The following is a 23640-nucleotide window of genomic DNA, read 5'->3' as shown; positions in this document are numbered from 1 at the left end:
TTTAAACAAGAATTAGATTAAACATTTAAAAAAATAATACTTTTTAAACAAGCCTTATATTAAACATTTAAAAAATAATACTTTGTAAACAAGAATTAGATTAAACATTTCAAAAATAATACTTTTGAAACAAGCCTTATATTAAACATTTAAAAAATAATACTTTTTCAGCAAAACTCATATTAAACATTTAAAAAATAGTACTTCTTAAACAAGCCTTATATTAAACATTTAAAAAATAATACTTTTTCAACTAGACTTATATTAAACATATAAAAAATAATACTTTTTCAACAAGACTTAGATTAAACATTTAAAAAATGATACTTTTTAAACAAGAATTAGATTAAACATTTAAAAAAAAATGATACTTTTTAAACAAGTTAGATTAAACATTTTTTAAAAAAATAATACTTTTTAAACGAGTTAGATTAAACATTTAAAAAATAATACTTTTTAAACAAGAGTTAGATTAAACAATTAAAAAAATCCTCAAATTTTTTTTTTGTTTTATTCCAATAATTTTTCCCCCTTTGATTTAATTGCTTTTTTCATGTAGTTTATTTCTTTAATCTTCTTTTTCTGTCAAGATTTTAACCCCAACCTTAAAAATGAAATAAACCCTTGAATCACAATGAAAATACTTTTGTTGTCATAATCATGAGTTAGTCAATTATTCAGTTTATCAATTCAACTTTATTTGTTTAGCACCTTTCACACAGATGACAAAACTAAACAAGCAAAGAGAAAAAACTGCTAAAACTATGATTAAAGCTCAAAAACATATTTAAAAAAAAAGATTTAACATGGTAATAAAATGTGTTGTGTCCTGGGGATGGAGGGAGTTTATTGAAGTCTTCTTGGGCTCACATGGTAAATCATTTAAAATAGAAACTTGATATTCAGTCTAAGGAAACTGGAAACTGCAGAGTGACAGAAGAACCAACAATATCTCCTGTTTTCTCCTTTAATAAATCGACTCTTCTTGTGCTTTCAGACCAAAGAACTACAGACTCTTCACAACCTGCTCAAACTCTTGGTACAGGACCTCACCACACGGGTCAAGAAGGTTTCTGTCTCATTTCTACTCTGAAGCTCACCTTCTCCTGCACAAACTGCTGACAAATGTTTCTGCTGCTCTAAAGTCTGGTCTCCAGAACTTCCTAAAAACTCTCAAAGTCTCTTCTGCTGCAGGTTGCTTTGTAGAACTGTTCCAGAAAACCTCACTAAACCACATGGAGGGGCCTCAAGATAGTCGTCCAAATGAAACCATACAAAAACCAAACTAGCACAACCCAAACGCTAAAGTCTCCTGCAGCCTACCAGAGAACCTCTGAGAACAGAGAATCAGGACAGGAACTCTTACCTTCTGGACAACAAACGCTGGTTCTCAAACAAGAATACAGAATGTGTCTGACCAAAAACCTCTAAAGACTCACTACAGCCAAGATAAAGACACAACTCAGCTACACCAAATCCACTAATCACGGCACACATTAGCACCATGTGCAAACTGTGGCTCAAGAACCACTTTTACCAAGACAACTATCCAGTACAAAGCCCTAAAACACACCAAGAAACACATTAAAGATGATTTTACTGCTGGAAGCTGCAAGCCAACGCCTAAATAACAAACTAAAGCAATGGAGCCAAACCCGGTTCTGTGGTGGAGAGAAACAGTTGAAATGTTTGTCTGCAGCTAAATAAAGCAGGAAGACACTGAGCTGCTCAGGTGTTCCTGATAACACCAAGCAGCCACCTGGACAGCCAATAGGAACACAGCTTCCTGGAAGTCCAGAGGGCTGGCTTCGTGAAGGAAATTTAGTTTAAAGTTGAAGCAGAAAGTTGACAAAGAAAGTTGAAAACCACCTTCTGATACCTGAAATCTCTGAGTTTTCACACAAAGAACACCTGAACATATCAAACTGGTTTCATAGTAGAACCATCACTGTAAAAACGTCATAGTATGGTGTGTTGCTCAAAAAACATTAGGACCCGGCTGTCTAGGGTCACCGAGGAGCAACACAAAAACAGGACAAACGCTGGTTTCCAGGGGGTTAGGAGGCTATTTATTTGAAAGAGTACGTTTACAACAACACATGTGAGCAGAAAAATCACAAAGTCTGTCTTTAGTTCAGCTGAAAATATTAGTTTTTGTCTTTTTTATTGACCAAACTTTTCAGGAAGTAGATGAAGAATAATTAAAGCTCTCATGTAGAAGTCCAACTTATTTTTGGATCCTTGTGGAGAGTTTAATCTTAGAGTTTGTAAAGCTGTTGAGTTTTTAGTCACATGAATTGTTTGACATTTAATAACCGAGTCCTGAAATAAAATGACAGTTGTGGATTTCTGTCATTTAGTCTGGACTAAACAAATAACAACAGCATAAATCTCAAACGTCATTATGAGGAGTCTGGATTGAGGTTTCTCACTTGATAATGATCAAAACATGAAATTTAGGTTGGTTTAAAGGAATATTCCACCTTAGATCTTTGAATGTTGACCTAAAAGGTTGGTTTCAGGAAGTATTCACCTACAAGGTCCTTACACATACCTTCATAGCAACATTTAATAAACCTAAAGCTTCCCTGTTGGCTCATTGGTGGAGTTTGTTACTGAGCATCTGAACCTTAAATCCAGTGAGACGACCATCTTCAGTCGAGGCCAGTCAGAGAACTTCAAGACCTTCCATCAGCTGGACCAGATGTGGCATCATCTCCCTCTGAACATCTGGATGACAGGAGAAAAGACAGAAATCAAACACAGATCACATAAATACAATTTATTCACTTTCATCATTTTATAAAAGCATGAACTTTATTAAAACTTGACAACATCAGTAATGAAAGTAAATGTTTTTATCTTGTGTTGAAGCTAAATTTAAAGTCAAATTTAATGACAGTTTATCCTGAGAGGAGTGAGAATGGAGCTTTTCTTTCCTTTTTAGAATATTCTCTCAAAATATTCTGTTTATTATTGGCTTTAGAAGCATTTTTCTTATTTATTTTTAGATACCTCAGACTGATGCACTTTGCTGGTTTGCAGATAATTTCATGTACAATGACAATAAAGATCTTCTATTATAACATGTTGCTATAACAAGAACTGCAAACCTCAACCATCTCTCAGGCTGCAAAATTCCAACTGTGACCAAGAATTATCTGATGTAGTTATTATTATAATCTTTACTGAACCAGCCCTGGAATTAATAAAAATCTGTATATGGATATGATTTTCTCTGATGGGACCACTATGGAAGCCCCCACCCCCGAGGGGGCCAACGGCCCCACGCAGCCAGGAAACCAGACACAGGGGCCAAGCGGCCCACCGAAGGGATGGCAACCAGCCCAGCACAAAGCAGGCCGCCACCGGGAGCCGGCCAGAGGAAATCGGAGCTGGGCCCCGATGCGAGTCCAGAGGGTAAAAATGGACAGTGTGGTGGGGCCTGGGCCCAGAGTACTCGGAGAAAACCCACGCGTGCACAGGGGGACCATACAAACTCCATCCAGAAAGATGCCGTGCCCAGGCCAGGATGCGAACCAGGGATACAAAGCATATAAAATACTTTGAATTCTGAAATACTTGGTCAAAAAAATTAAAAGAAAGTTACTAGTTAATTTTCATAACTGATTGAGGAGGTATGACTAGTTATACCACAAAAACAAAAGTATCGGAACAGTGCTAAGTTTCAATATGGTTCACAGTATCTATAATACATATGTAAGAAACATACTTTGAATCATTGGCATGATAAGAAGCATATCAGGCTTTAATCTTAAATAGTTCCTGATATATTGTTGTTTGAGCAGAAGCTCAAATTGCAATGTGTGAAAAGAATGTGCTGAAAGTGGGTAGAAAGGCAATTTAAAGAATAAATGTATCTTGGAAAGTACTTAATATATCAATCTAAATATCTCAGATACCATTTCAAACATCACTAGATTGTGACCGAGCAGAAGGTCCCTGATGATATCGGATGGGATGACTCAATTGCAGTTTCTTTGTTAATGACTTCATGAGTGGTATAATATACAAATAAACCAACAATGTACATTTTGTGACAGAAAGTGGTGATTTGTAGCTCAAATTAAGATTTACAGTCAAACATTAATCTTTTTCTCAAGAATTCAGACACTAAAGATTTTATACAGTTTCAATGGTAGTTTAATTTTAACATTCAACATAAGTATCAATTATCATCACTCACATAATCATGTTTTTAAACCTAGGACCTATACAATGGAAGTGACTGACTTTACAGTTATTTTTATTGTCAATAACTAATAACTGAGGTGTTTTATTCTGTTCACAATGAAGACTTTAGGGCGAGGATTTGAGGGTGCGAAAAGGCAAAGATAAGGGGGTAGCAGGGAAAGGTTTGAACTGCTGTGATAATGGGAAGAAGCAAAGAATTAGAAAAAAAACTAAACAAAAGAGGGCTGAAGGAAATGAGCAGCTGGAAGGAACTGTGGAGACATTATGGGAATGACATGAGGAAAACCAGGAGTGAAGCGGGAATAGGAGGCAGAAATTGTATAGAAAAGGAGCAGGGGGAAGGATCAGGAAGAAGAAACAGAAATGTAATATTAACAGACAAGAATAACACTAATATGTTGCAACCCTAGATTATGTAGCTGTAAATTAACTGCAAACGAGTGGCGATACTTTGAATCTGTTGTAAACAAAGCAACAATGTATAAAGTAAACAGTACAGTAGTAGTTACATCATATTCTTTTGCTATACTTTTAATAGTGTTAGTCAACTATGGGCAGTTAAAAACCGCACTGGTGTTGAAGTTTTCTTCAGCTGTGTTGTAGTTTCTTGCTTGAAAACAGATTCTTTCACGTGACACAGTTACAGAAGATATTTTAATGCAGCAGGCACCTGAATCATTACTGTGAAGGTTTGCTGTGATCAGACTGGAGCACTTTGTCTTTTGGTCAACAACTGAAAGGCACTTTTTAACCTCCTCCCCACACTGTCAATACATTTTCAACATTAAAAAGTTCACCTTTAAACAATTTTGATCTCTCGTGGATTTCTTTCACGTGCACCTTAATGCACATCAACCAGAAATATCGGAGCTACATTAAAAAATAAAACCGTATAAGCACATAGGATGCATCAATGCTGTGGTTCATAGGGCACTGAAACAGAATCTGATCAGGAGCAGGAGAGTTTTAGTTGAGCATCATTTCCTTTAGGCGCTAAAGAAGGCCACCACAGAATCTGGATTGTGTTTTCAAGGAGTAAGGTGTCACTTGTCACATGTGACACAACAATAACTATATCCATCCAAAATGATCAATCAGTCAGTAGCAGCTGTTGAAATTATTATTATATTGCAGCATCACTTTTGAATATCTAAAAAAGCACACAAACGAGCTTGAACTCGTATAATTCAACTTATCCATTAAGGCAAATGCAGACGACGTCGGTGTGGTGACTGTATTCTTGCACAGTCAGAAAGTCATCTTGTTGAGCAGCCACTGAAAGAGCAACTTAAATAGTTGAAAATGTTGTATTTGCTGTTTAACTCCAGTAGTTTAACACCTCAACGTGCTCCAGTGATGTTCGAGTGTACTGCAGGGTGTGTCAGTACACCACATCACTGCTGGCTAGAGTTGAACCAGAACACACCTCTGATCATAACCAACTACACTGAGCAAGTTACTCTACAAAGGATACAACTTCATAGTTATGTGAATGGGCAGTGCGATTAAAGATGTTAGTTTCTCTTGGGTCTATGATATGGTTACGAGCCCTCATGACTCATCAGGGTTTGCCTAAGTGTGTTTTACTCTCAGCAGCTAACAGCTGAATTTACAGTATGACTTTCACTGTTGTTTATTTGAATGGGAGATCCTGATTTGTGATAAACTCCTGATGAGTAGCGGATGTCTTTCAGATTTTCATGTCAAACTTCACGTGGCTCCAAGTCTGGCGAGCAACAGCAAACTAAAGAATATCACAATATTAACAAACTGTTAAAGCAGCTCTGTGGAAAGAGTCTTTTATGTGAACTCACATGTGAGGATGATGTCCATTATATAGTGAAGCAGGTTAGCTAGGCACATACAGTTCCCTTTTAGCCTCCGAGAGAGAGGGCAACAAAAGACTGCCACCTTTTCCTCGGTGTGGAATCAACGGCGCTCCTCTTTCTCAGTGTCCAAAGCCTTCCACACATCGACACTCACATTAACATCATGCAAATACACTTAGAAGATATAAAATTCATTGGGTTAGGGTAAATATTTATATAGATTTATACATACATATAAATTCATATACTTATAAGGAATGTTAATCTATTTTGCTGTGTACTTTTTCTTCTTACAAGGTACAAAATAACTTTTCTTATACTATGTAACACATTATATAATCAACATATTAAAAAAACAATTCATCAGTCCTTTTATCATCTTTTAGAAAACAAAATCCATAATAAAAATAAGTTCTATGTTTTTTCTCACTTATATCTTACAATATATTTTCTCTCTGTCAAAAAAAACACGCACACATGTCCCATTTTTATTTTTGTTTGTGGTTTCTCTCTGGCAGCAAATTGGCAGCGGTCAAACAAGATGTGGAAATGTAAAGAAAATCACGTATTGCTGGTGGTCATCAACGTGGGAAAATCTCGGAGCGACAGCCTCGTTGACGTGTAGAATTCACACAATGGCAGCGGTGGGTGTTGCAAAAAAACCCAAACAAACAGACAAACTGCTGTACTGTTACAATGGGCATTTGGAGCAGCCACATTCCAGAGCCGTTTCCATCTCCTCTGAGTACGAGGTGCCGTCGGTGCAACGGAAAACCACCTTTCTCCGTCTGCTCTTGGTGATGCCGCAGCAGACACCAGGGGGCGCTGAAGCCTGGCAGGATCTGGGACAATCCATGCGGGGGATCTTGCTGGTGGATGTGCATGTTCTCATGGCTTGGTGGCGCTTCAGCTGCTCTCTCACCATTTCTCCTTGGCACGTGAGCTCTGCACGTTTGGCGGAGACACAGATTAAACCACTTTAGAAAACGACCCCCATATGGCAAATCCACATATACAGTCATCTCTCCTGATTTGTTTCAATCTTACCTGTGTCGCAGGTGGGTCCGGTGTATCTTGGCTGACAGTGGCAGACCGGCTCTCCTTCCTCTGATACTCGACACTCCCCACGTCCACAGCGATGCCCCCTGCAGGCTGGAGGCTCCTGCCGTCGGTCACAGTACTGACCCTGATAGCCTTCATTACACTGGCAACTGTAAGACTGACCCTTTGGCACACAGATGCCATGGACACATCTGGGAAGAGAAAGGACAAAAGAAAGACAGGTTAAAGAGGAGTGTGCTTTGGTTGGTATATAGTTTTACTTATGGTTGCTTTAAGACTGGTAGACCTGCATGATTTGGAAATAAATGACCAAAAGATCTGCTCTTGTGGGAAATTCATGCCATTAGAAACATAACAAAAAGTAGCAATTTATTGCATGTAAAAGCTGGGAAACTAAAGCTCAACCAGGGAAACTGTGCCTGTGTGGATGACTGGTTAGGATAGCTAGAGAAATCTACACTTCATTTTTTTTCTTTGAATGCATCTATAATGATAGTCTTAAGTTGTTCCAATGTTAGTTTACATTAGCTTATCCCATCAAACAATGTAATTAAGGGCCACAATAAATAAAGTAGCCAATCAATAACAATAAAACAGATATACATGGTAAGATGAAATGTCTAAAACGAGGCAAACGTCCTTCACATTTCTAAGTGCTGAAGTGGACACTTCTAAATTTCTTGTTTTTTACCCAGCCATGCAAAATTTATTGAATTTACATTAAAAAGAAAATCAGTCAAGTGTTTGAGAGGATGAAACAATTACATGTTTGCCATTTTTGCTAAATACAGAAATTAAATGACCAAAACTGCTGATCATTATTTTGAGGCAGATCAATTAATATTGACTGTTCAAGCAGCACTGCTTTGGACAGTAACACAAACATAACAATGAATCAGAGGAAGCTTTCAAAGTCTCATTCACCCGTTATCTATGTAAAAGTACTGCTATAGCATGGCAGTGTTTTGCTACACAGTGAATACATATACATGTCTTTCTGAACATTAATATCAAATACATTTACCTGCTGTTCTGACACTGGTTAGTGGCCGTCATCTCGTCACACAGGGCTCCGCTGCGTCCTGGAGGACAATCACATGTTACCCCTGTCTCCCCACCCTCTCTGCAGGCACCCTGTGCACACACACTGCAGGAATGACACCCGGCAAGAATACCATCACCCTGCTGACAGAACGAGGAAGTAAGAACACACTGTTAGGGAAGACAGAGACAAGCATTTTCATGTTGCACTAACACCATCAACACTGAGAATCCAGTGTAAATATGGGGCCAAAATGGAGAGATAAGATTTGTACTTTTTTATAGCCTAGCCACTGCTGACATTCCTTTGTTAAAATATTATGAAAATAAATGCTCCAGTAACCTGCTCTGAACCCAGAACAGAAGGATTGCTTTCATATAATTCTGCACCATGATTTCCTCACTATACATTTCTGCCGAATGTCTTTTTTCTCCTTCCAAATATTTTTTGCTGATATGTTAATAGCTTAACTTACCTGCCAAACTTATAGCTGAAGGGATTATAATGAGTTATAAAACCAATTTAGGTAATAGATTTCTCAGTAAAACTTTTAAGGCTGCTTAATAGTGCCTAAAGAACATCTATTTAGGTACAATTTGGGTGTACACTACTGTATATACTTGTGTGTATAAAAGATCACTTTTTTTGCCAAAGCTGAACTTTCTACGTTATTACCTTGCTCCCGACCGCTTGCGGTCGTCCTCCAGCGGATCTGTAACTCAGGTCTTGAGGTTCGCCGTTGATCCGGACATTGTGAATGCAGCCATTAAAAGCCTGAGGGGAGCGTTCAGGACCCGGACGTAGACCTGAGGCCACCACCTGGGATGGTACACCTGGGAAATAGAGGCGAACAAGACAGAAAGAAATGGAAAAAGAAGGTTAAGAAGAAAGAGAAACGAGAGTTGAGAAAAGAGGAGAGATGAGATCAAAGAATGGGAAGAAAATAAAGGCAACAGAGGAAGAAAAGAGAGCAAATTGAAAAGAGGTCTGAGACAGTTTGATTAATAGACTTCACTGTTTGGTTTTATTCATGGTGGGTTTTTAAGTAAAATCCAATGTTCCAGCAAGAATGCAGCATCACAGCTCACACAGTTGCACAACAACATTAGGTTTCTCTCTAGCACTTGAGAAAAAAGGCTTTCTTTTCTTGGAGGAGTGTCTTACCCCCCTGTTTTGAGGAAAAGCTGAACAAAAACAGTTTTCCACTTCCTAACCACAACCCTTGCTGGGGTTTACTGTGTGTTAGTATGTGTGCGTATTTAGCATGTTGTGGGTGCTTTTATTTGTATGTACTCATGCATGGAAAACATGCAATCACAACCACAAAAAGGCCGTAAAGGGCCAGCGAAAGGAGCATCTGTGTATTCAAGTACATGTGTCTACATATACTGTATAAAACTGCGTGTGTCCGTACCTCCAATGTAAAGTTGGGTGTTGTGGTCGACAGACGGCTGGCGTGCTAGCTTGCCCAAGCTCTTGGGGGCGCCGTTATCCACCACCAGGCTCAGTGAGCGGTTCTGAATCAACAGCTCAACTGTGTGGAAAAGCCCGTCATTCACTGACTCGACACTGTCGCAAACAAACACACAAACAGAAGAAAAGAAGGAGAGATTTTCAGCATGGTTCCGATTATGATAGATTATGGCTGAATTCTATACCAGGAGACAGGAGAATTAGCGAGGAAAAAAATGACAGAGCAAATTGGAAATGCCAGACACAAAACAGGCTCCCAACATGTCTTTGTCAAACTTTTTTTTTCCTGTGTTTTGTTGTGTTTGCAAATCGACCAAATTAAATGAAAAAGAAATTAGGGAAATCTGTGTTGAAATGCAACTCAGAGACATATAACAGACTGATTACATCCTTGATGCAGTGTTCTTTTGGAAGAGATTCAAATGTGTCCTTGATCTGGGCCATGGTTTCCTCACATGGGATAGAGCCCCAAAACAGGTCCCCCAGCAGCACATGGGCTTGTTTATTCTGATGAGCTTGAGCCTTGAGGCGAAACTAGATTTATATAATTTAATGGCCAGACTCAACCAGTTTGAACCATTGTGGTAAAGAAAGAAGCCAGTTTTTACAAGAGCTCCGATATTTTTTGGAGGAAATAAATGTTTCCACTGAAGAGGAGTCTGCAGTGAACCAGGATCGTGACCTTTTGCACCACGTCTGACCCTGGGAAGAAAGTGTGTTTGTGTGTGTGTTGGTGTGCGAATGTGTGTGTCTGAGATTCCCCACTAAGTGGTTTTTGCTGGAGGGGAGACAGACAGCTATAGAGACAGTGGTTTGGCAAAGCCGAAAGAAGGAGAGAGAGCAGAGTGAGAGACAGAGAGGGGAAGAGAGGTAGATGGTGGGGTGGTGAAGTCGACTGTGCCTCCGTTCACCCAAGTTCTCGAAGAACATCAAAACCAGAAAAGAACAAGTGAAGCCACTCTTTCCGCTGGTGGTCTGCCCCAGACTCCCATAGCTAAACATCAAGACAATACTTCCCTTTGTCTACAGCTGCTCATTGGTTAAGTAGCTAAGGAGCCTCAAGTCAGCTCTGACTGACAGCTGTTTATAGAGTGTTCAGATTACAGTGATGTTACATTAACAGCCAATGGAGCAGGGTTGTGAGTTCTGGAGGTGGGCCAGTAGGACTCTCATAGAAACTGCTGACCACTCAAAAGGAGAAAACCAGAGACCAGAGCAGAGTGGTACAAGTTACAACATACACTAGAACATATTAAAAGCTATTTTAAAAAAAGAATCCAGACATGATTATGATTTACTTTGTGTTCTCTCACATGCCCTTGGCCTACATAAGTGGTGAAAAACTTCGATCTGAATAATTCTTCTGATATTTGGATGAATGTAAGATCGATGAGTAAAAAATCAACAACCGCAGGAACCTTTTGTCTTTCTGGACATCAGTCTTGTTCTGCGGTTTCTAAAATAAGAACTTCACTGTAGATCCAGTGCAGATGCGTACATGGTTTTCATTAGGAGCCATGTAATTTAATAATGTTCCCAAACAGGCCTGCTGTGACCAAGCAAAATGATGGTCTGCTAGCCTGGAAGATTGGTTATCTACCTCTCCATCCTCCTTTCCTATCTTTACTTCGTATTCCTGCTCCCGCTTCTGTCTTTCTCTTCTTTCCCTTCTTTCTCCACATCTTGCTCCTTACATCTCTCTACTCTTTCATTTCTCTCTTCTTCCTTTACTGCTCTGATCACCTTTCCATCCCTAATGCCTTCCAACAGTCATTTCTACTCCTCTTCTGAAGAATCTCTGCTTTTATTCTAAAAACCCTTCATTCCTTTTTTCCATTTGCTCAAGTGTCTGGGTAGTAAAATCAAACAGGCAGCTCACACAGCTGAAAATTTTCTCACATTGATTTGTTGCAAAGAAACTTCATACAATAATTTTGACACAAGACACGCACGATGAGCACTGAACCTGTTGTGAGACCAACGCTCCACCAGATGGCAGTAGATGACCTGGTCTTTCCAAGTCCGAGCAGCTGTCAGCCTTGCAGGTGAGTTCGCCAACATTAGACTTTGTTAGTGTTTTGAAGTGTGTTTCCATGTTTGTAAGTGATTCTTCAAATGAAAACCATATAAACACAATTACATGAATTCATATGTTCTTCAGCAGCACCTGTGAAAATATAGATTGTCTGGAATGTTGTCCATGGAGCGTTTCCATGTTTTTGATGAACGTGTATCTGTGTCTGCACGCGTGTTCATGCTTAAATGTGTGTTTTGACTTCTTTGAAGTTGGCTGTGTTGGCCCTGTGCATTAGCAAAAACAGCCCATTATGGAATTCAGTAAAAACAAATACACAGCCGTAGCAGATTTCAACTGCTTCTCTCTGTTACCCTCATTGTATTCCCCCAAACCCACAAGGGATGCCAATTTCCTGTCAGTCCAGAATCCTGAATGAGCACATGCACTCTCAAATAAACTTCTCCCAGAAGAACTTCCTAAAACCAAAAACTGGCTTTTTTTTCCACATAAATGACTCAAATGCAAACCCAGAAGTAATTACAGGTCATTGACTTTATCTCAAACTGAAAAAAATATTTGGATTAGAAACAAGCGTGCAGATCCACTTACACTGTTAAATCTAATTAGGCGCTGCTATCATTTACTTACAATGTTTCTAAACCACATTTGCTGCGTTCGAGTGTGTACTTGCGCGCGTGTGTGTGGGTGAATTGACAGCGAATCTTGTGTGTGTTTTATTCATATGTGTTCATGTACGTCTGGTTGTATGTACAGAATGTGTATGTGTGTACATGCATGGTATATATTTGCTTGTTTGTGAGTCTGCATGTGTGTATGTGTGTCTGCAGACTTGTGTGTGTTAAACAGCCCGATCTGATTAAAATGATGCTCAGCAGACAGGCATCCCAGTTCCATATTGCCGTGGTAACCTCAATTAGTCATTGCTGAGACGGCAGCTGCAGAATGGCGATCTCGTTCACTGTTTTCTTTCCCTCTTTTTTTTTGTTCAGCTTTCATTAAACCAAGCTGCCCGGTTCATGTGGAATTCGTACGTTTCAGGAGTGGACTCGTAACGTTTTGATGCCAAGTCTCAGGAATGAGCGCTCATTGTTTCAGGCCTCTAAGGTTTCAGAATTAAACTGTTTCAATAGCCACTGACTAGTTTAAACCTATAACGGTCAAGGATTGTCTGCCTGTTGGAACCACAGCCGTGTGGTTTTTAAAGAGCCAGATTCAGGTCACTCTACTCACCTACATCTGGGCACAAAACTCGACTGAAAGAGCTGCATCTGAACACAAACTGCATGGAAAAGTTGTGCAATTGTAATAGTATGAACATATATGCCTATTATAGCTGCAGTTTCAATATTTTAAAATTTATTTTAGGGGCTACACAAACTGTAGGCATGTATGTGACTATACAATGGCACAATAAAATGTACACCAATGCAACTGCCCTATAAAGAATTAATTCTGTGTTGAATATATGTTGATTCCACTCCATATTCACTTGTATCTTACCTCTGTCATGAATTGGATTACATTTAAAGGTGGACCTGGTGTCTCCTCAGTATCATTTGGACTTTAATTATATCTCAGTGAATATTTTGCCTAATTAAACTGCTTTGCAATTTCAAGCCTGTCTTTCCAGCAGCTTCACGAAGGGGGCAAAACAGATTCAGCCTAATCACCTCTATCCCAAACCCTTCACCAAACAACAGGACGTCAGTTTCAGAACATGATCCCTCACGGCTTTCCCACCAGCTTATACTCCTAGTAGCACTAAACAGCATCACAGTTAATAATCAAACCCTCTAGTGGGAGACTGAGTTCAACTTATTAACCTTTGAAAGAAATAGTGCATTTTTTTTGACATATCTGGCACATAAAAAGGAAAAAACACCTGCATTATTCTTGATTATTCACTACTATTCACTAAATAATTTGCACATAAATTGACATGATATTGTGACTCACAAATGGATCACCTATATTGCCTATCCTGCTGGCAGTAGGTACATAATAGTATCTGTCTTTTCTGTAATCACTCTCTTCTTAAAACATTGATGCTTCTCTTTACAAGAACCATCTTTGCATCACTCTCCCTTGTCTTCTGTTCATCCATCCATCATCATCCTTCCCCTCCCTATACCTCTGTCTTTTCTCGGTCTCCTTTCTGTCCACTCATCCACTGCCCTCCCCTCCTTTTCTTCTACTACCTGTACCTTTCATTATCATCCTTTTCTCCTTTCCTGTACCCATCCATCCCTGCATTCCTCCCTCTGCCGCTTGCTGATGAATAACAGTAGATGTGCTCTCTTTGACCTGATGGGAGATTAGTGTGACATTTAGTAAAGGGCACCACATTAATACACAACAAACACACACTCAGTGTCTTTCTCTCTCTCTCCCACACATGCGCGCACACACACACACATTCACACATTTAACACAAGGCATGCATAACCACTTTCATGTGTTGCTAACGAGGGCACAGTGAAGGACTTGTACACCTTCTGTCACTGTCTCTCCTTCTTCTTCTGCTCTTATTACAAACCCAAACCTCCCCCACTTGCTTGTATGTGTTTTCATTTTTGTTCCCTTTGCTTTCTACCCCTGCATTTTTCAGTCTACCCAGTTCAGTTTCCTAATCTTTTGTTGCATTCTATCATCTCAAATTAATGTGACACGTCGGTTTGCATTCAAGGATTAACCCTGCCTCAGCAAAATCGCCTATGACGTTGCTTCCAGTTTGGAGGAGCCACAAAGTCCACATAAAGATGTAGGAGGGGCAAACGGAGGCAAAAGGCAGCGACAGGAACTTCCCCCAGGAGACCAGAGTTGGTGCCTCAAGTGGAACTATTATTCTTAGACTTATGTTCATTTTCACTTGTTTACTTTCCTTTTTCACTCACTGTTTGGTAAGGTTCCTAAACCTACATGGTTAAGTTTAAAAAAAATATAATGCTTTGGTTAATACTTTCACAATGGTAAATACATGTTGGAGGAAAAACATTATGGTTTGGTTTAAAATACAACCTTTTCATTACATGTTCGGAGCTATTCCACCAGTTTCTAGGTTATAAGGGTGACAAGTCCCGCCCCATCTAATATATGATTGGTTAGCTGAGAAGGAGCGACAGTAAAGCAATATAAAAAATTATGAAGATATGCCTGATTTGAAAACAATTTGTCAGAAACAAATGTAATCGTCAAGAAATGTAATTGAGAATGAGACTGAGTTATACAGAAATGTAATTTGTGGGTTGCAAAGAAGCACACAATGCATTTTAGGGAGGATCACTGAACTGTAAAATTTGTTTGTTTAGATACCTTTATTCTAATATTTTAGATATGGATATCCAACAATAGATCATTCACACAATCCAATCTATACGCCAAAGCCAAGTTTCAACTGTTCCAACTGGAGTGACTCATTAATGTTCCCCTTTACCAGAATTAGTTTTACATTAGTGTATTGGTTTGGCCATGATGGCTACATCTTAGCTCATTGTGAAAACTGGCTCTCACACAGCGCCCTTCCTGGCTCTGGTTTCCACACAAGATAACAAACCCGGGGATCACTCAGAAACATCCCAGGGACTGGCACTGGTCCCTGGCGCTCAGCTCTACAACCGCAGTAAGTGTATGGACAGTGCCATGTTTGTGATCTGCCAGAACTGCTGCACTCAGATTGTGGTGGTTAAATAGTTACGCCATTCTGGACAGTATCAGTTCAATAGTGGCAGGGTGTTCGCTGTGCCTGCCTAGCCGTGTGGTTTGAGTCAGTTTACGATGTATCTCTAAATTAGGGCAGATAAGATAGGCCATTTGCAATGCTCAGAGTCATACAATCAAAAGATGGCACATTCAAATGAGAAAATAGAAGCTTGTGGTAAAATGAGCCCCATCTTTGCAGTTGGGCTTTTCTCCTTCCAGACTGCTAATGCTAAACATAACATGGAGGCAGTGTTTACTAAGTGCTTAGCATTAAGCTCAGACATGGCTGATTCTATGGGTATTTGCTTCTTTCCCTTGGTTTCAACCTTTAAATTTTCATTCCTATGGACTTGCTCATTCTCCCCCTTTTTGAACCTTGTCTCTATTTGTATCTTCCAGTTAAACGCTTTCTATATTTCTCATTCAGTCTTTCTTTCCTGTGCTGCCATACACTCCCTCTATCCCTCTCTCCCGTCTTCATCTGTCTCTCTTTTACACTTTCATCCTCCACTTCTCCCAGTTTTTCTAGCACTGTTTCTGTCTGTCTCCCTCCCAGGCGTGGCCCATGTCAAGTTAACAAGACCAGACAAGGATAATTCCCTGACTCAGTCTGTGGTTTACTTTTCCCCTCTCATCTTCCCCCTCTTTCACTCCATCCCTCTGTCATCCCTCAGTCCTTTCTCATCCATCCTGCCGTTCAACCGAGTTTCATGGTCTATTCATTTCGGCCGCTTCTATCCATCTGTTTTACCCCTTCCATTTCCCCCCTTTGGCGGGCAATGCATTCTACTCAGTTATCTGTTTATTGTGTTGTCTGGTATTTCATTCATGCCTTCCGTCTACCATCAGCTCATCCATCTGTCTTTCTAGATCTCTCTTTTTCTGTGTCTCCCTCTTAGCTGATCAATCTGTCATACTATGCATCCGTGTGTCCCTCTGACTGTCCTCTTCTCTCTCCTACTCAACCCTTCCACTCCTGCCTCCACCCCATCTGTGCCAGTGCCTAATTAGATTCATTCCATCATTTCCATCCTTTCATTTGATCCTTCCTTCCTCTCTAACCATCCTTTCCTCTGGTCTTTTTGTTGCCCTTCGCAGTTTGTCATGCACTGCAAACACTAGCAGGGTCAGTTTGTGTCAATTCAGGGAGAATTCAGGAAATGTATTGTCTTAGATGTTGTTCAGTTTGCTAATTTGTGATGTGGGACCCAGTACTAAATTCTGTAAAATATTTTTGGCTGAATTTTGAGAATTTAATGTTTTCAGAATTGGGATTTTTTTTGTATTTTTAACCTCAAAAACATGTTATCTTGGAAGCCATTTGAAGGATTCAGCATCTCCAGAAACATAACTCCCACAGCTGTGAAATCTGATAAGGACACGGACAAAAATGTTTTTAGCAGACCCCAAAACGCTAGAAAAAATGTGCAAAACTTTCAGAAAGGAAATTCACAAAAATCCAATTCAATCTCTCTGTTGATCTTAACATCAGGTTTGTATCATTTTCCCCTCCTTGTAGTAGTTGGAGCTGGGATGGGTGACATGTACTATCAACGTCCAACAGATATTATCTGCTGGAGGCCAGTTGAACAACACACTTTCCCTCCCTTTGCATAAACTTTCCCCTCACATCCAGCTCCTCGTCACGTTCGTCAGTGGTGAATCTAGCCACTGCTTAGTGTTTACTGATAAACACTTAGGCTGCATCATTCTAGCGTCCTCCATCTGATGATATCTGCTGGGTGCCAATTCTATTTGTTGTGTCAAACACCCCACCTTCAACTGCTATGAGGAGGAGGAACCAGTACAGACTGGATATTGCGATCAACAGAGACACAATCATGGATTCTCAAGAATTTCCCTTCTGCAAATAATATAAAAAGTAACTCTATTGAGGAATGATGACTCTTGTGCATTGTTTTCTTGTGTTGCTTTTAGTGCAGCATTGATATTCTCTTTCACTTGTCTTGTTAAAGCATCTGCCATCATGTGTTTCAATAAACATGAGATTTAATGTGATGTGAGTTAAATTATCATCAGTTTCTCTCAAGTGTGCATTTCAATTACATGCAAGGAAACAAAATAAGATGTGAGGCAGAATAAGCCTTGTATCATGTTCAATGTCAGCATAAAGACAGCATGGAAGCAAATTGTACCTTTACATATAGAATTACAACATATAGAATCCTATGCACACAAGGCTATGTGGTCCTACAAATGAGTCCACTTTAACATTACGAACTGTAACCGTGACTCACCATATTTCCCATGGGGGCCCCTACATCACCTTTATTTGATAATCTACGATTTAAAATTTTAAAGGCCAATAACAAAAACGTTGCCCTCTGCTGGAGCCATTCAGCCATCTGGATCTACTGGGAACTATTTTGTCTGTGTCCTCAACAAATTTCATGGCTGTGGGAGGTGTATTTTGGGCGATTCTGAATCCTTAAAATTCACATCTAAGTAAAGTAAACTGAGATGATGGAACAACATCACTATCTGAAATGACACGGACTGACCAAGCACATATTCTGGTCAAGGCTGTATTTAGGGTATGTGGCTGTTACACAGCAACACCTCAAACTGCACACAAACATCTACAGCAAACTAGACAAACTTGACAGCGTGGCGATTTGTTTTCATGACCAATAAAAACCATCGTTCTGCTTGACTGACCTCATGATATCCCTCTGCCCTGCTCATGTCTCTCTGAGTAGGTCAGAATCTCTACCAGCTCCAGGGCTGCAACTCTACAGCTGAGCTGAGTTTGGGCTTTCTTGGACAGGCGGCAAGGGGAACGAAATTCACCTACACAGTTGAATATTCCGTCATATTATCATAACAGTTCAGTTGTTTGTGTGCCTCAGTTTACCAAAGGTCACTGAAGACAGAATACAGAGCTCACATGGATCAACACAGTGCAACTCTATACTAAACAACCTCTGCATAGGGCAGCAGATGCACTAAACCTAACTTTAAAATCTGACAACACTGCAGCAGGTACAGTACAAAGTTTTAGTCAATATATGTAACAGCAGAGGAATGACACTAACAGGTTTCTCGGCAACTGCTGAATATCTCCACCACATTACAACAGCAGCAGCTCTAAGAGTTATGAATACAGACACCATGTTCAGTACACAGCATGGAAGCTGGCAGAAATGATCCTACTATAGCCCAAATTATACATTTTGCTTCCACATGGCATGCACTGACTACAAGGCTGACGCAGACCTAAATTTATGACAGAGTGGACTGCATGTGTGGATCACATGTGTCGACAAACGTGTGAACACGTCAATGTATGCAGACACCAAATGTACCATAAACAGAACCACATGGATGTCTGGATGTCCATTTCGTATATATGACCAATAATATTTCAACACTACTACATTTACCAGCATGCAAAAATAATTTCTCTACTTAATATCAAAACTGAAGTAAGCTCAACTCACATTAATCAATTTTAATTTATTAAAAGCCTTATTTTAAAGCATTACCCATATACATTTGTGTAATTATGACACAAAAAGAAAAAGCTGCACTCAGCCAAAGTCTAGTAAAAATATCAGCACATTTTACTCTGGAACTATACATACAAAAAACTGTGGGTTTAAATGAATAATCTTTGAAGTAGATTAGTAAGACGCAAGACAGTCTTGCCCTCGACGTAGTAAATTGTGGTTTGAATTTTCTACTCCCACAGCTACTTGCAGGATTTGTAATATGACGTAATGTCTTAATCCTATAGTCAAATTTATTATGAACCAGCTGCATATTATCATCAGAAGACCACCAGCACCTTCTCCTTCTTTGATGACCTTGACAGTAGAACAGAGAAGAGCCAAAACTACAGAGCAAGATGCTGAAAAAAAAACTACTGATAGAAATATAGAACAAGAAGGATGGAGAATGAATGAGAACGGAATGAGCGCTTTTCCTATTTTCTCTCCGTCTCACTTTCTCCAGAGGCTTCCCCTCTCCATTAGTTCATTCAATTACAGTAACATCTGTCTCTCTGAGTCTTGTGATCACTCAGAAGTGGTCGAAAAACATTTTTAGTATGTATATAATACTGCAAGATTAATTACTTTCATACTTTGGTATAATAACCATAAAAATGAGACTTCGGTCAAGGTGATTAGTAGCTTCTGTCTCACATCAGTGGGATTCTTGGTGCTACAGTAACTCTGTGTTGGATCCAAATTTCCTCTGAACCTGGCTGTGTTCTGTTGCAATTACATTTTTTTTCTCTTTCAAGTTTTTTTCCCTTTCCATGCTGGACTACATGTTGGAAGTGAACTTTCCATCTACCTCAAACACCTTCAAACATTATTTGCCACTGTAAGAAATTCTGGAAACTTAAGCTGTGCTGTGTTTGGCAGAGCATAGATATAGAATAAGATGCTTGAATTCCAGTGGACCTGTCTTCTTTGGCTGGTGGCCCATTACGTTGCAGATAATCTTTTTGGTATTTATTCAAATTATGCGGTAATAAATCACTGGTGTTGATGAGCAAAGGTGTCACGTTATCAACTGTTTTATATGGTGTGCATGGTTCTCTGTGCTTGCCTTCCAAGCTGAATATCCCTTAGGACAGTATGGTATTCAGTCTTGTATTACATATCCCTGTCACATCTCTCTCCCTCTTTCTTCATGTTACAGACATTGTAGAGGGAAACGCAGACAGAATCAATAGCAGCCAATCAGCAGCAGACAAAGATGGACATGGGCCCTTTCTCTCTCTCCCTCACTGTCTACTTTAACGCAAAGTCGGTCATTCCTTTCTTTTCATCATCCCTTTCTCTTCTTTGTACATCTTCCTTTCCCCTTTTTTACCTCCTTTAATTCCCCCTTAAGCCTGTTTTGTGTGCTCCTCTAAATTGGTAAGGACAGAGAGAATGGTGAGGACAGAGAGAGTCAATGGAGCATCAAATTAAAGTTTTTTCCATACAGACTGAAACATATCCATACATGTGGTGTGAGCTCTCTCCCTTTGAATGTGTATTGTTTTCAAAAGTTCAGTCTTTAAGCACAGCTTAACTCTTTCATTGTTGCCAAATGTGTTCAATGAGGTTTATGAGGTCCTATTTCACAATTACAACACGCAGTAGTCGTGTGTACAATGAGTCGTGTACATAATGCTGAAAATAACACTTATAATCTCCTTGAATTAAACTCTGCATTAATAGCTTACTGCTTGCTTGTGCTTTAAATGGCTCATAATTACTTGACATTGCTTATTGCAGAGTTACATTAAACCACTTGTGGTACAGAATGTGCATTGTTATTGTTTAAACATGCATAGGACTGTGGTGAAGGTTTGTGTTACATTTACAGCTCCAGATTTCTTGTTTTTTTCAAGGAGATATTAGGCTGCATCTCAGTGGAGATTAAAGGACCAAATAAAACAGAAAAAACTGCCTTAATATGCCATGGAAGCATCAGGGAAACTATTTATGACATATTTGCTTAAATGAGTACATTTTGACAGCTTTTTGTGTCATTAGTTTTTGTATTCAGTGCATTTACTTGTCAGAAAGTGTTGCCTTTGCCATCGTGTTTTGTTGTAATGCCACATATTGTGATACTTCTTCCTGTGCTGCATAAAACCTCCTAATGGTTTGTCCAATATATAACTACTGAAGACATTATCATGTTCTTTTCCTGGATTATCTTTGCTGTTTCCATATCTTAGCATAGCAGATCCAATCCTATCAGACTGTGAAAGTTTATTCTATAAAATCTAAAGGCTTACACCACTGAATGAGGGCGTTTGTTTCCACTGTTTGAAGTTTTAACAAGAGAGACTTTTGGTGAGGGACGTGACTGTCTAGTCAGGACTGTAGAGGAATTTTTCTGAGTTCATGTTTGTTTATAGAGGAAATGGCTCCGATATGGATCTGTTACTGTGTGTGGGAGGGAGAATATGCCGATGGATTTGTGTGTGCGCTGCCAAAATCAGCACCTACTGAAAAGTCTTCGCATCCTTGGAACCTTAGTGTATGCATGTGTGTGCTATGTGCACATAGACTTTTGTTGTGTGTATTCTTAAGCACTCTTGCACTAATCTGAAACTCTAACTTTGAAATCTTGTAACTGTAATAGAGTACAGTGACTTCATTCAGTGGATACAATATATACGTCTGTGTGAGTAAAAGAAAGTGTTTTCTTTTTCCTTATCTTTAACCTCTGCTGAACTATTGTAATTGAATTGGGTTTTTCTGAACATTTTTCTGTGAGCGGGTATGTGTGCATGTGCTTTTCAATGTTTGAAGCGCACTTAAACTACCTTGATTCTCTGCAACATCAGAGTACATTGTATAGTATATTAATATGAAATTAAATTGAAAACTGGGCTGATTTCAAAAAAAGCATTTACAAGTAAGAGTACATTCATGTATGCTTCCATATGTGAGTTACAAGAAGGAGGGGAGGATTTTTCTTTCTTTTTTTTTTTTTTACCTATAAAGCACTTAAACCATGTTAAAACCTGACCTTCAGAATAAAATAGTGACTTTACGAATACAGCAAGTAGTAATTTAAAAATGGAGTAGTTTTTAGTGTGTGACCTACCTGTACACAGTGGTTGGTGGGTAGTTGGCGATGTCGTAAATGAGCCTTATGTGTCCCTGATAAAGCTCTAGCGCCAGCGGGTCGTGGTCCTCCTTGTACAACAAAATACCATTGTCTTTATCTGTAGCCACCTGCACAGACAAAGATACAGAAGCAACACAGAAGTATTTTAAGTTGATGCTAACTGGTGACATTTCAAAAAGTAAATTACTGTAATAAGTGCAGAGGTTGGGCAGTCAAAAATACATCATCATATTGGCTGTGAGATTCGACAATACAGAATGTTGACTGTCTGCGATAACTTGTTATTTTCATTGGGTGATTTAATAATTTGGGTGGCAATTATGGTTTCACATGAAGATATAAATGGACTTCCTAAATCATGTCTCTACTTTTTCTTTTTTTGATAAAACCTTAAATAGATCTCAAGAGTGTTGTTTTTGTTCAGATCAAATCAGCATGGGAGCTTCAATATGGTACAGTTTTAGATATTTCATCTGAGTAAAACTGATTATAATGAGCTAATAAGTACATAAATGAACCCAGTTATGACTTTTTATTTTAGGCACCAATTATAAAGTAGCTTCTTAATAAAGTCGGCTGCCTGCCTGTGGTTGTCTGTAAAAACATGTAACTTGGTACTAAGCTAGTTTTTACATTTAGTTTCAAGTGTTGTATGAACCTAAATCAGCTGTAGATGGGATAGAAATCATTTATACAATCAAACTGCTAAAGAACTCTAATAAGAAGAAGAAAAATAATTAAATCCCTCCACACGTCTCTAAAAAAGGTAACTCGCGCCTCCTTCTCTCAGAGACACACTTGGCATGTCACACTTGCTCACGTGCTCCGCTAAACGCTAACTAACTAGCAAGTGGAAATGGGGCCACGGGGCCAAGCACTTAACACTCTGGCGTCAGTGGAGCATAGCCAAGTCAACACCTGCTAACAAGCTGCAAGAAAAAGAGAGCGAGGCGGGCTGAGAAGACAAATGAAGGCAGAGATGTAGAGAACAAAGAGAGAGAGGAGGAGGGTGGAAGAGGAGAGTGAGATACAGAAAAGTGGGTGAACAGAAAACTGGGATGCAGAATGAAAGAAAAGAGAGAAGAAGTGTAAGAGAGAAAGAGAAAAAAGCATACAGTGATTTATGAAGTGCTGTGGCCCTTTCATTCTTTTCTTTTTTTGTTTCGTTTTCTCTCTGAGTCAGGGCCTCTTGGTGGAGTTTTAACAGCCTTGGCACTGATATTGAAAACTCCTGGCAGGAACGCAGAAGCTGCACACACACACACACACACACACATGTTCACATCGATCCAAACAGGTGGTAAATATCATTAGACTGCCCTCCTTTTCTTGTTTCTTTTTTGCCTATACTTACACTCTTGTTTCCAAAAAGGAGGAAAATATGGCTCCAGTAGGATTTAAATCTCAGGTGTGCAAAAGGTTTGGTCAGTGTGAATGAGCATGTGTGTGTGTGTGTGTGTGCACAGCGCTCAGTGTGCGATGGAAACAGAGGGTGCAGCAGATGTTTGCTTTGCTTCGTCGGCACTAAGTTGTGCAACTCTATAGGCTTCATTCAAACGACTCGCGGCTCTATTTAAAGCAGTTTTCCGAGGACTGCTACAGAATACGGGTTTGGACTTTCAAACACTGACATATTATACAAGGTAAACTTTAGGGTTTCTCTGTTCCTTAGGAAA

General features: G+C 39.4%; 1 protein-coding gene across 6 annotated transcripts in view; it reads right to left on the bottom strand.

Moving 5' to 3' along the window:
* Positions 1-4141: 4141 nt before the first annotated feature.
* slit3 (slit homolog 3 (Drosophila)) overlaps positions 4142-23640 on the bottom strand; it is a 255500-nt gene continuing 236001 nt past the window's right edge. For 5 of the 6 annotated variants that reach the window (XM_023285192.3, XM_055016575.1, XM_035955069.2 and 2 more), the window contains 6 exons: positions 21941-22071; positions 9563-9717; positions 8824-8981; positions 8131-8291; positions 7092-7297; positions 4142-6989 (listed from right to left, as the gene is read on the bottom strand). In XM_023285192.3, the coding sequence (XP_023140960.2) occupies positions 6736-6989; positions 7092-7297; positions 8131-8291; positions 8824-8981; positions 9563-9717; positions 21941-22071 (1065 nt within the window). In that variant the 3' untranslated portion in view covers positions 4142-6735. The remainder of the gene's footprint in view (positions 6990-7091; positions 7298-8130; positions 8292-8823; positions 8982-9562; positions 9718-21940; positions 22072-23640) is intronic. The other variant, XM_023285193.3, reaches the window with a different exon arrangement.

Source organism: Amphiprion ocellaris, chromosome 13 (assembly GCF_022539595.1).
Source record: "Amphiprion ocellaris isolate individual 3 ecotype Okinawa chromosome 13, ASM2253959v1, whole genome shotgun sequence".
Lineage (NCBI taxonomy): Eukaryota > Metazoa > Chordata > Actinopteri > Pomacentridae > Amphiprion > Amphiprion ocellaris.
Note: the sequence above shows the minus strand (reverse complement) of the source record. Positions and strands in the feature narration are given on the sequence as shown.